The sequence below is a fragment of the Equus asinus genome, chromosome 28 (assembly GCF_041296235.1).
Source record: "Equus asinus isolate D_3611 breed Donkey chromosome 28, EquAss-T2T_v2, whole genome shotgun sequence".
In the NCBI taxonomy this organism is placed as follows: Eukaryota; Metazoa; Chordata; class Mammalia; order Perissodactyla; family Equidae; genus Equus; species Equus asinus.
The window spans coordinates 25325020-25338570 of NC_091817.1; the positions used below are offsets into that span (position 1 = coordinate 25325020).

General features: G+C 37.3%; 1 protein-coding gene across 7 annotated transcripts in view; it reads right to left on the bottom strand.

The window, feature by feature from the left end:
* Positions 1-130: 130 nt before the first annotated feature.
* Positions 131-13551, bottom strand: part of CNOT1 (CCR4-NOT transcription complex subunit 1) — a 113740-nt gene continuing 100319 nt past the window's right edge. For all 7 annotated transcript variants that reach the window (XM_014827263.3, XM_014827260.3, XM_014827264.3 and 4 more), the window contains 10 exons: positions 12066-12314; positions 10756-10919; positions 10432-10549; positions 9154-9255; positions 6151-6324; positions 5112-5261; positions 4253-4433; positions 2692-2824; positions 1386-1520; positions 131-1213 (listed from right to left, as the gene is read on the bottom strand). In XM_014827263.3, coding sequence (XP_014682749.1) covers positions 1135-1213; positions 1386-1520; positions 2692-2824; positions 4253-4433; positions 5112-5261; positions 6151-6324; positions 9154-9255; positions 10432-10549; positions 10756-10919; positions 12066-12314 — 1485 coding nt within the window. In that variant the 3' untranslated portion in view covers positions 131-1134. The remainder of the gene's footprint in view (positions 1214-1385; positions 1521-2691; positions 2825-4252; positions 4434-5111; positions 5262-6150; positions 6325-9153; positions 9256-10431; positions 10550-10755; positions 10920-12065; positions 12315-13551) is intronic.

The window sequence follows — 13551 nt, forward strand, 5'->3', positions numbered from 1 at the left end:
AGTGGGAAAGAGCTACCATTCAGCAAGAAGTTGGTGTTTCCCAATGGCCCCGGGCTCTGCAAGGCTGGACTGTCCACTTTCCTCCTCACCACCAGCACTGTTTGCTGCTACTGAGAAAGGCACAGTGGACTCACATGTGTGTCATGACTTTAATGTTTAACTACAGTATGCATACACATACAAGAAGTAGGGGAGCCAAAGCCCAGGAACTAGAAAGGCTACAAAATACAACACATGGACCAATACGTTTACAAAACATTCAAAATCCTTACAAAAGGGGCTGTATTGGTCCTTTTGACTTTTTTGTTGTTCCACTTAGGCTGTATGGCCATTCACTGGAATAATATGGGAGGGCAATTCATAATATTTGGTTCCCTTTCTTTTTCCCACAATTTATAAAATTATCAGGATTGAGATGGGGGAGCTTTAGGCCTGGTATGGTTTCCCTTTTTAAAAAAAGAGCTGACTGCATCTCACAGGGCTGAAGGGGGTAGGTTCTCCAACAGAAATGAAAAATGAGGCTTTCCCCAGCAGTCAGCTTTAAATTTGCGGAAGAGAAAAAAACAGAAACCCATGGGATCTCAGCTGCAAGCTCTTCCCATGTTCCCTGGCATACCAAATTCTAGCACATCCACTTTTTAACAACTTAGTGATTTTCAAGGCCCCCTGTCCACATTAAAAGAATAAGTTACATAATATTTAAACTTTTTGCTATTCTTTGGGACACCAGGAATGTCAGAAGACATGGAGCTATGCCCCCCAGACAAGTGCATGGCATCAGCAGCCTCTTCAATTATAAGCTGGGCAGGTACCAGTTTCTCTACTTGCCTTGGACACATTTTGCACAAACCCAAGAAGTTCCAGACAAAGGTTTTCTCTCTCATATATTTACACAAGTTCAAAATGATATTCACAGCATCTTCTAAATTTTGGCCAAGAGTCAAAAAATGCATTTAAACTTTGGAACGTGCCCACATAGACAGGAAGCTGACCCAAACAGTAATTGGGGCAGATACCCGAGAACCAAAGGGCTGGGAAAGTCGGGAAGAGCTGAAAGGATTCTTCAGCCAGTTTATAACCCTGGCATGGTAGGACCTCCAGGCTGACACATTTACAACAGAGATGCAGTTCCATCTAACTGGCACCTGTCCCTTCCATTACTTGCTGAGCCTGCTTCTGTCCCATGCAGCATTGTGCGACCGATTGGAATAACCTAAAGAATGGAGACAGTTACAAGTTTATTTGTGAGAAAAGTTCAGGCCTGCTAACACCTTGCATCTCATTAGCTTTGGCTACTACTGCCTTTTTAATCACCCACCCAAGATGGAGCCATCAAATGATTCTCATTGTCCTGTCGCAGACAATTAAAAGTACTTTTAACTCACTTTTCAATTTCTGGGGCACAATGTACAAACTCGTGGTTCCAGAACTTAAACGCTGGATTTTTAATCAGCTCAATGAAGGTAATAAGAAGACCCCAAGGATGTGGCCTATTTACAATCAACCGTTCCAAGAGAACCCTGGAGAAGGAGAGAGAAAGTTAGTCAATGCACAGAGAAACATAGAAATTCATGACTATTTCTCCATTACCTTTTTTTCTGACTCTTCTCTCTGATTATTAAACTACATGCAAAAGTTGCTAGCTTTACTAAAAAAAAGTAGATTAATCTCTACACTCTACACAGCATGGATAAAGCAAATGGATTTTGGAATTAGAAAACCCAGGTTAGAATCCTGCCTCTTCCCATTACAGAGCCTAAAAGACTAAGTTAAAGTTAGGATAGTATTATGGTGCAGAGTGTAATCACTTAAAGGAGGCACACTCAATGACTACTAGTACTTGTGTAAATTGGTGTAATTTTTCTGAATGGCAGTATTGGCTTAAACAGTCATATCCTTTGGCCTAACCAATTGTACTTCTAAATTTACCCTAAAGAAATAAGCACAAAAACAAAGATTATAGGGAAGTTCACTACAGATTTATATATAAGAACAAAATAAGACATTATCATCTAAACATCCAATAGAATACTAATTTCTGGTATATAAATCGAAGGAATACCGTATCTAATACCCAGAAACAACTATTAGCTGAAGGGGCAAGTTTAAAAAGCCTGGTCCAATTTTTAATTTTAAAGTACATATACATATCTCTGTCACCACAATCTACCCATTTCCCGATCTTCAGTGCTGTACAAAGTCTAAGCAATCTGCAAAAGATTCCTAACTATTGTTAGGAAAACACAAGCATGATCCTATTATTTCTCCTGGTTAAAACCTTTCAACCCAGAGGTAATAAAGAAAAGTCCAAGCTCTTTAATAGGTCTGTGTGATTCAGGACTGTGGACTGTGATTAAAACTGCCACCCCCACCTCAGAGAAACTCCTGACATTCAATCAAAATGTTGGTGCCTCTTGTTGAAAACTACTTTTTACTTCAGCAATGATTATGATTTGTGATTGTCTACTTGTGACTTTTTGTGTCTATCAGTCTAATTATTAGGAGGACAGGAACCGTGTCCATTTTCTTTACAGCTATATCCCACATTTAACCACGTAAAAAGTGTTTTAAACAGACATGGAAAAAATGCTCAATGAACACTGAATGCATACAAAAAAACATTCATGGAATTCATAATAAAGGGAAAAAGGCATCATTTAGAAGCGTCTGAAAAACAAAATTCTCTCTTACCTTGTGATCTGTTCTTGGATAGCTTCAGTATTGGCCTCTGCAAAAAGGTACAGCATGGTACAGCTGAAGTAGTGAGTGTGGCTATTTGGGTACCGCAGCTGATTTGCAATTGCATTCAAGAAGAGATACCGACCTAGAAATTAAGACTCAGCTTAGTGAGGACTTGGCTTTGGAAGGCCAACATGAGAAGACAAGTCATTCTGACTGGCTACAATGTGGATTTCTGATACAGGCTTTCAAATTATTCTTTGGTTTCAACCAGTGGTTCTCAGGTCCCCACAGAGTTTTCATTTCTGTGGGTTTTATTTCAGTACTTTCTACATTAAAATTTTTTAAAAGATTTAAAATTTTAAAAAAAAAATAATAGACCTACTGCATATTAATATAACATTATTAAGTATTTTCCAAAAACACTTAATGGAGTTCGTCACCGTTTTACATTTCACAGATCTCTTTAGTGTCACTTAATAGAAGACAGCTGGATTCTCATTTCTGCCTCTGTGTTCAATCTGTTCCAGTATTATATTTCATGTAGCCTCTGGAAAACTCCACTAGTGCACTCGTGACAAACGAGTGTGGGGAAAAAAGCAAATGTCTTATCATGAAAATGGTTTTGACCTCACACAGTTCTAAAAAGAGTGTTAGGGACACCCCCAACGGTTCCTAGACCACATTTTTGAGAACTGCTAGTTCAAACTATATTGGAATAAATATCTATTATCTTAACTGGGTTGGGTTGTCTGCCTTTGATACCACTCATGTTTGTAAGGCTATCAAAGTGAGCTTTAACACTTCCCCCACAAGGCTATCCCTCCTTTATTTTGCTGGGCTCTGGACATAATGGTATTCAATTATGTTAAATCTTGATTTTAAGCTGTTTCAAATCCCATCTACAAATAGGCATGCAGTATATATATATATATATATTACAGACATAAGTATACATACACATAGGTATACACTCAAGATTAAGTAGTCTCTCAAGAATCCATAGCTAAGTTGAAAGTAGGCAACCTCCTAAAGTATTTGTGTGCGAAAATGAACAGGACTGAATAGTGGTTAGCACCTGCTGGAGCCTCATAGTAAAGAATGAATATAGAACACCAAAAGAACTGTAGTTCAACCAAGCAAGGTGCAACTTAGAATAAGAATTACTTTTTGCAGAGCAGATAGGGAAAATCCTATTTATCTTTATATGCCTAACGCTTAACATGTTGCCTCACAAACAGGCACCAATAAATGCTGGGGGAAAAGGCAGGCTAACAAAACATGAGCCTGTTTTTAAAGAAAGACTAGCAAAAGGGATGTTTATTTTCACACCAAAAGTACTGTAATCATATACACTGAAATAGTGACTGATAAGATAAAGATTTGGATGATTCTTTGTGCTTTTCTGTGTTTTCTGCATTGAACAGATCTATCTAATTAAAGATAAAATAACCAGCTAGATCATAAACATATTGACAGAACATTCTCTCTTGTGGCTTAAAGTATTTTTATGACCAGACTATAGCAAAAAGTGCAGAGAACTTGACTGTGAGAACTGGCTGGCTTCACTCACCTTCAGTGTCCAAGTCCACAGCCAGATTCTGAAATATGTCCATGTGAGCTGAGTGCGTGATCGTGCTCATTGAAGGTGTGCTGCCCTTGTTATGGATGTGTGCAATGGCCTGAGTCCCTACATAGAGCACCAGTGCGTTGATGAGCTGGAGGTTGTAGCGATTACCAGGCTCGTTGGATACCTAAATGAGCAGAACAGAAAGCTCCTGACTTATTCTCACAAAGGTCTGATTTCGGCACCAATATTTCTAAACCCTTTTTATGCCTTCATAGAACAGCTGAACTGCTCAAATTCTCTGCGATGTGAATTTTTAGACATATGCTTGAGTTTTTGAGGTTATTTAACAAATACACATCTGCCCAAGGGTGGCTATAGCAACAACAGAAACATGACTTCCCTTGGGAAGCCAAGGCTTTGACAGGTACCAGCACAAAAGTAAAGTTCATAAAGTCAAAATATGCACTATCTGAAATAGAAGATTTTTAAGAGGGGGAAAGCTGTAGTTCCTTGGTTTGGAACAACAATACAACTTCAAGTCATTTTCTATACAGCAAATCAAACTAGAATCCATTTGTTTAGAAAAATCTTGGAGTACTGACAGGGAATCGTTATTAGGAGTCTACTCTTACAGAAAATCAGTCCATTCCCTGGTCACCTCTTCCAAGGCTATAGCTTTGTGTCATTGACAAGATGAAATAATCCAGTTAATTTCATCTAACCATTAGAAATGACAATATGTTTTAAAATCTTTAAATCAGGTTAAAAAGACTAACTCCCAAACAGGGTATGCACACAATGGTGCCATCAAAAGTGCTTTCTATGAAAAATACAGCTGAGAGGTCAAGCCAAACCAATCAACCTGGAGGTTGCTGCGCAGATCAGAGAGAAAAGTGACAGGTGATCGAGTTTTAAGATAGGAATCCAAATCCTTTTTGAACTGAGGTGGCATCACTCCAGTAAAATTGGTGAGAATCCGGGGTGCAATGTTAATTTCACTCAACATATCCACCTGCCCAAGACAAATACAAGAATCACAACCAGAAGCATTTGTAGGAGTTAACAGCAAATGAAACCTATGCTAGAAAGTGGCAGGATTCTTTTTCTAAAATTATACACATTATAAACATCTTGAGTAGAGCTGCCACTTTTTATTAATCTTTAATTAGAAGAATTTACATACAAAATGATAGGAATCTCTCATTCTACAATACAGTATCTTTCTAGAACAAGGCAGGATAAGTACCTTTCATAGAAAGGTCTAATTTGCGCCACTAATTTTTTCCCTCGACTTAGATTTCAAAGTAAGAGTACAGAAAGAGATTCCTCACTCACCAAGAGCCCTAGTCTTTGAAAATACGCCCCAGCAGAACAAGACAACATCACACTTACTAGTTAAAAAGTAAGTGCAAGTGAAACAAAAAGAGTAGAAAATACATAAAAATCACAGTAACCATGTCAATGTAGTACGATTTTACGTGGTCCCTTCTCTCCTTTACTTCAACTATTTAAACAAAACATAAGCACAGACATATCAAACACCTGTGAAATATGGATATTACATAGGTCTATTCTGCAATTCTGTGCCATACGGGAGCTACCCAGCAAATGAGTGCCCCAACACCTAGGTTGAGGTTCTGTAAAGAAATATAGCTAAATTTAATATCAAAATTAATTGAAAACAGCCATTAGACAAATGCTGTGACTCAATATTCAGCAGTTATATCACACACTATGAGACTTAATAACATGAGTGCTCCCCCCAAAGAGCACCCTTACCTGAACAAATAACTTTTACATGTGTATGCTGGGGGGAGGGTAGTTAAACAGCCTGCTTACCAGAGAAAGGACTGAAATATTAAGACATAACTTTCTTTTCCTTGAACTGTTTGGAACTTTACCTTCAGATTAGGAGTGAATGGGTCTGGGAGCCTCATGTTTCTTGGGAAGGCACTCAGGATCAGATTTCTTAGCTGGATACAATTGGGTGGGATCACATCACAGAATCCATAATGGTAATCACAAAGGAACTCAGGGAAATCATGCAAAAGAACCAGCAGCACTCTTAAAGTGCCCTATTTTTTAAAAACAAGAAAAACATTGGCTGTTTCCATACTAAGTAAGAAAATGCGAGTAACATAAGCCAAAAGCATACTTTAATAACATAATATCACGAGTGATTTATCAAAATATTTACATCTGAAAATCACAAAAAACTAAGTATCAGGAGTTTATAGCCTTAAACACATATGCTAGAACAGGATGGACAAAAACAAAAAATAAAAACATGACATAAGCTGACATCTTCTTAAGATGGAAAAAGAACAGCTACCAAAAACAAAGTAGAAGAAAGCTGAAATAAAATTTTTAAAAAAGTGCTGAAGGGGAAAAGCTGAAATAAAATTTTTAAAAAAGTGCTGAAGGGGAAGAGGATCAAAGCTAGAGGCTGGTTCTTTGAAAAGATAATAAAACTGATAAATCCTACACCAAGACTAATGGAAAAAACACAAATTACCAATATCAGGAATGAAAAAGTATCATCACTACAGATCCTAAAGACACGAAAACTAGTTTTAGAGAATATTAAACAATTTTATGCGAATTTGACAATTCAGATAAAGTACACTAATTACTTGAAAAATACAGCTTACCAAAACCCAAACAAAAAAAGAAAATCTGAAGTCTTTTATAATAAAGAAGTTAAATATGTTGTTAAAACCCTTCCCAAAAAGAAACTCCAGGTCTAGATGGCTTTACTGGCAAATTCTTACAAATATTTAAGGAAAAATTAACACTATTTTCACAATCTTTTTCTTAAAGATTGGCACCTGAACTAACAACTGTTGCCAATCTTCTTTTTCTCCCCAAAGCCCCCCAGTACATAGTTATATATTTTAGTTGTGGGTCCTTCTAGTTGTGGTATATGGGACGCCGCCTCAACATGGCCTAATGAGCGGTGCCATGTCCATGCCCAAGATCTGAACCGGTGAAACCCTGGGCCGCTGAAGCAGAACAGAGTGCGCGAACTTAACCACTCGGCCATGGGGCTGGCCCCCTATTTTCACAATCTTAAGTAAACAGAAAGAGTACATTTTCCAACTCTTTCACAGCATAAAACTAGCACAACCTTGATACCAAAACCTGACGTGAATTTAATGCTTTTGAAAACTCTCAGGAAATTATGAATAGGAGGGCATTTCCTTAATCAGATAATGGAATCTGCAAAACAAAACTACAGATTTATAAAAACACTATACTTAATGGTGAATTATTAAAAGCTTCCTCCAGATCATTAATGAGATGAGCACGCCATTATCACTATTTTCTATTTAACACTGTCCTGGAGTTTCTGGTCAGTGCAATAAGGCAAGAAAATGAAAAACCAAAGAAAAAACCTATTGTTATATGTAAATGAAATGATTCTATATATAGAATACACTCCTCCCCCCAAATATACAGATAAACTCTCAGAAAAAGTAAATTTAGCAAGGTGGCTGGATACAAGGCCAATATACAAAATCAATTTTATTTCTATATACCACCAACAAATAAGAAATTAGAATTTCAAAAAGATATCTTTTACAATTTCACAAAAAGCATCAACTATCTAGGAATAAGTCTAAGGAAAGAAGTTCAAAACCTCTGTGCTGACTACAAAGCACTGCAGAGTAAAATTAAAGACCTAACTAAAGAGACATATAGACATGTTCATGGATTGAAAGGCTCAATATTAAAATATCTGTTCTCTCCATTGATCTATAAGAGTCAGTGCAACCTCAATCTAAATCCCAGCAAGCTTTCAGAAGTGAAGGTGATTGCAAAGTTTTTATGAACTACAAATGGTAATAGACAAAATAATGTTGAAGAGGACCTACTCTGCCTGATAACTTTAGCTTTATAGTAAAGTCTTACAATCAAGACAGTGTGGTACCAGCCTAAGAACAGATAAACGGATCAACCAGAGGGGTACCCATACATATACGGTCAATTATTTTGACACAGGTGCAAATCAATCCAACAGGGAATGAAGGACTTAACAAATGGTGCTGAAAAATTTTCATTATATTAGGGGGCGGGGGGGGGGCAGATTTGAGGGAGGAGGAGGAAATAAACCTCATCATACACAAAAATTAATTTGAGATAGATCAGACCTAAACATAAAAAGCAGAATTATATGGATTCTTGGCAGGGGTCAGGGTGCACACACAACAGAATGCAGCTTGGGATTGGCAAAGGTTTCTTACACAAGATACAAAAAACATTTAATCAAAGTAAAAAATTGATAATTTTGACTACATTAAATTTAGAACTTCCGTTCCTCAAAAAATACCTTACTTTAAGAAAGTGAAAAGGCAAGCCACAAGAGAGATGTTTAGATACATATCAACAAAGCTTACATCCAGAATATATGAAGAATTCCTATAAAAAATAAGAAAAACACACATAATCCAATAGAAATATGAGCACAAGACTGGAAGAGGAACATCACACAAGGAGGTATCCAAATGGCCAACCTACACATAAAAACCTCACTAAGAAATCAAGAAATGCAAATTAAACTCACAATGAGATCCTACTGCACAATTGCCAAAATGGCTAAAACAAAAAAACAGTATCAGGTATGGATATTGAGATAGTAACTCTAATGTGCTGCTGGAATAGTTAACTAGGACACACATTTTATAAAACTTGTACTATCTACTCAAGTTGCATATATGAATAGCCTTTGTTCAGGGACTGGTTATGCAAGTATGTTTGATTTTTGCACTTTTCTGAATATATGTTATACTTCAAAAGCTTAATAATAAACACCAATATTAGACTTCATTTTCCTAGTTGAAAGTGTTTGAGTATTTTAAGTGTTAAGTTTTAATTACTTTAATTTATAACTCCAAATTAATTACCTTATAGAGGATTTGCATAGGTTTGGTGAGCTCCACATTTCTAAGGAAAGGCGCTAAATATTTGAATAAATCAATCAGTAGCTGTGCATACATAGGCCATCCCTGAAAGAAAGAAATGTACAAGTCATAATTTTACTCAGCTGCTGTTCTGCCACCAAAAAAGTTACCCAAGCAGCTACACTGTGACTTGATTACTATCTTCTTCATATTAATGTAACTAAAGAATACTGATTCTCTTAAAGACTGACTAGCATTAAAAAGGAGTAAGTATAATTAGGGAGATAGTGTGAAATGATATTTCAAAAAAACAGGATCCAGAAATTCCAGGATGTACAATACGTACGTAGGTATTTATGCCTATAGCAAAATTTAAAGAGGAGAAGGAGAGAACCTTGAGGAAATTTCAGACAGAACACAAAACATTTAGCCAAGTGAGAAACTGACAACTAGAGGTCTGTTTTCTTAATTCCTTTTAATTAAGTCCTGGGTCTCAACCATCTCTCTTCCCACTCTCAACTCAACTTCTGGCTAATAACCTCATCCAGTTTACAACATGAACTTTCTATTTTCAGCCAAACAAATGGTGAGCTCACCATTCCCCAATTATATTAATTATGTTCATTCTTGGGTCATTTTCTTCAATATATTGTGTTCCCTCCTCCTAGAATGCACTTCTCCACCAAACAAAACTAACTCCATTTAAGGATTCAGTTTCTTTTTTGCAGCACACAGCAGTCACATTTTCTTCTAGGCTGAAGGGCCAATCAAGGATATTTTCTATAGTATTCATTTGTGTTTAATTGCAAGATGGAAAAGAAACTTGTCTTGTTAAATGTTTATTTGCAATTCTTTACTAGAATTTGATCCTATTATCTTCAAATACAGTAGACCAATGGTCCTCAACCTTGCATGTGACCACCTTTAACATAGACTGAGAACCTGTGAAAGTGGCAGGTTCCAGAGCTCCATTACCCAGTTTTATATAGATCTCTACAGAGGTGCTCCAAGGTTTCAACTTAAAAAAAAAATCCCTTAGGAGATTGAGACAGGTGGCCCACAACAGCCTTGGAGAAGCAATATCCTAATCACTGAGGAATGGCTTTCAGGCAGAGGCAGTCAAGTACTTGTTAAGCCTCTCTCCATAACATGAGTATACATTAAATAGAAGAATTCCCAACTAAGCTTGCAAGAAGTACAATTACTACTAAAGGACTAAGAGTGCTAATAAGCCCCAGGTAGTTAGAGTCTTCATCTGTAGGAGATAAACTGCAGCCACACCTTCTGCTGTGGCGTATGTGCCAGCATTCTTGCAATAAATATCCGATGGGAGATCAGCTCAAGCCAGGCATACACAAAGCCAGGAGCTTTGGTAGGCCTCAAGATGTGGAATGTATTGCTGAAAAAAGAAAACCTTAGTCAGAAGCACAGTCCAACTTAAATATAGTGAACAACAAATGAAAAGGAATATAAGTAAGTAGACAACATGCAAGCTGCGTTACAAATCAAGATGCTTTAAATCCACAAGAGTTCTACTACTCAAATTTTACTACACTAAGACAGCAACTCTTAACAGGAAATCTCTATTAATTCAACAATACTCACCAGAAAGCTGTCAGTGTCTGGAAATTAATGGTCTCCAATACATGCTCAGGTGCATTGAGTTCCAAGAGCAGCATAATAAAAATTCGATGGTAGGGAAGCTGCTGAAATTCACTCTGCCGAACATCATGATCCTGCAGGAGAACTCCCACTACTATCCCAAGGACCTATAAAACACACAGAAATTCACTTACCACTCTCTACTCATGCTTTCTTTACCCCCTCAGAAAGCTTCTCCCTGAGCTAACATCTGTTGCCAATCTTCGTTCCTCTATTTCGTATGTGAGCTGCTGCAACAGCATGACCACTGGTAGACAAGTGGTGTAGGTCCGCGCCTGATCCCAGGCCGCCAAAGTGGAGCATGCTGAACTTAACCACTAGGCCAATGAGGCTGGCCCTACCTTGCGTTCTTAAACCCCACGTTAAAGGAAAGGATATATACCATTTGAATACAAAATTATATGCTGGCAGCCAAAGGTGTCAAACATTGGTTTGATTTGGCCTGCAGAGTTTTCTGTGTTTTCTTTGAATTTCAATACCCTTGGACCAGACATGTATACTCTCCACAAATGTCCAATGGTTTTTCTAAAGCTCTAGAAATCAACATGGCACATCATATTTTATATGTTAACACAATCTAACAATCTAATTTTTCGGGTCTGACATTAAGTTGACAAGAGGCAAATGGTTTATACTTCTCTTGGTATTTAGTAGATGGGGGCCAGGGAAGCTGTTAGGCTGCAGAAATGTCTCAAACAAAGAACTGTCCTGCACTCCATCTGATTTTTCCACTGAATGGTGAGGGATGTGATAACCCATCTGTAATTACCCAAGACCAAACTCTTAAATTCATTTTTGCCCTATTTCAATACTCAAATTTATAGGGATTCCAGTTTAAATAAAAATAAAACTACTTTGTTCCTTTTCAGAAAATCATGACAACTGCAATGTCACGCATGGTATTTGAAGTGCCAATCTGTTATCAGTGGACATGTCTAGTCATCCCGTTTTCGCAGTGATTCTGTGTATAGGGGCAAATCGCATACTACCTAAATATCTTCTGGTGAAGCCATTACCAAACATTTGCATACTGAAGTACATCATGATATTTTTTTCTTTGGTCTCTCAGTCAAGTCACCATACTCTTCTCCTAAACTTCAGGGATTATGTGTATATATTATCTATGAACTTAATTTCAGGACAGAAAGGGGGATGCTACAAAATGTTTTGGGGAAGGGGTTGGGCCCTGTAGGGCTGAGAACCACTGATGCAGACCTCATGTACCAAGACTAAGGCAAGAAAGGATTTCAGACCTTGTTCAGCAGATTGATCTTTGTGACAGTATTGGTGGCCTCCCCTGAGTGCTTCACTAGCAGTGCAATGAGTCGGACAAAGGCATCCAGGTTGTGATAGCACTTGGCTCGAATCATAGTGGGATTAGCAGCAGGATTGTGCTGCTGCTCTGCCTGAGCACGATAACTGATTTCAACACACATTTCAGTACAGAGACGAAAGAACCTTGTTATGAGGTCATCAGTTTTCAGGATTCCTTGCTGGTGCATCTACCAAGGGAACAAAAATATAAAAAGATACAACACATGAATATACTTTTAACTTTCACATTTAAGAGGTATTCTCTCATTTATTCCTATCATCACATTTCTAATTCCTACTTTGTCAAAGAAAAGGTGTCATAAAAAATGACTTCTCCATTAAGTACCCATGACAGAATTGCTCCAGTTTTATGGAGAGCAGAGAAGATGAAAATTGAGAAAGAAATAATTACACGGCAATTTTGAACAGCAATCCACAGCCAAGTAATTTACAAAATTGACTATGCAAATTAAACCAACTTTTAGTAACCCACTAAGTCATGTTAAGACACTCTGGCCAATGCATATTTCCCCAAATGAGGAGAATAAATTACATATATTTTACTTTCTCACAGAGTTTAAGATAATTTCTTCCAACTTACTTTACCAATAACAAAGTTTTTGAAACTCCAACTAGCTGCACCAGAAAAATCAAGTAATAATTTCTACAATAAGTAGGTACCAAAAGAAAATACCCACAGATCACCCCTGGCTATTTTAATGCAAATTAAGTTATCTTAAAGTAAATTAAAGTGGAAAGAGCAAGTTTATTTAAAAGAAAGGATAAAGTACAAATTTTATGACATATGATCTGCAAGTGAAGCAGAGCAGAAAAATTACTTGGCTAGTACAAAAGATGACGACAACAGTATGAACAAGACAGTATAACAAGCATTAAGGAAGCAGTGGGAGAAGGAAGTCAGTGCTTACTAAACAAAAATACCAAGTTCAGAATGAAAACTTGACAATTTAACTGTCCCTTGATAAGCAACAAAACAGCTAAATTGACAACACACCCTCGCCAAGACAGGAAGCCAGCAAAGGGACTTTTGTACGTTGAAATCTGAAAAACTAACCGAAGAGAGGCAGCAAGAACAGACTGCTATGATCAAGAGGGAGCACAAGGAGGAAAAAAGAATTCCCAAAAGGATACAAAAGGGAATAGATAAGTATAATATATTATCTTTTTCAAATGGAGAGAAGAAATGAGAGCAAATAAGCCAGCGAGAAGAGCTGAGACAGGTGCCACATCCATACCCATGAAATATCGATGATCACAGAAACCAACTGATTCAAAATTCTTCCATCCAAATCATAAATCAAACCAGAAACAGGTAGTAACAGCTTTTCAATAGGGTATTTTTATAATTCTGGATTCTTTTAGGGGAGAACTTACTAAGTAACATTCATCTTGAAAAGCAGATCC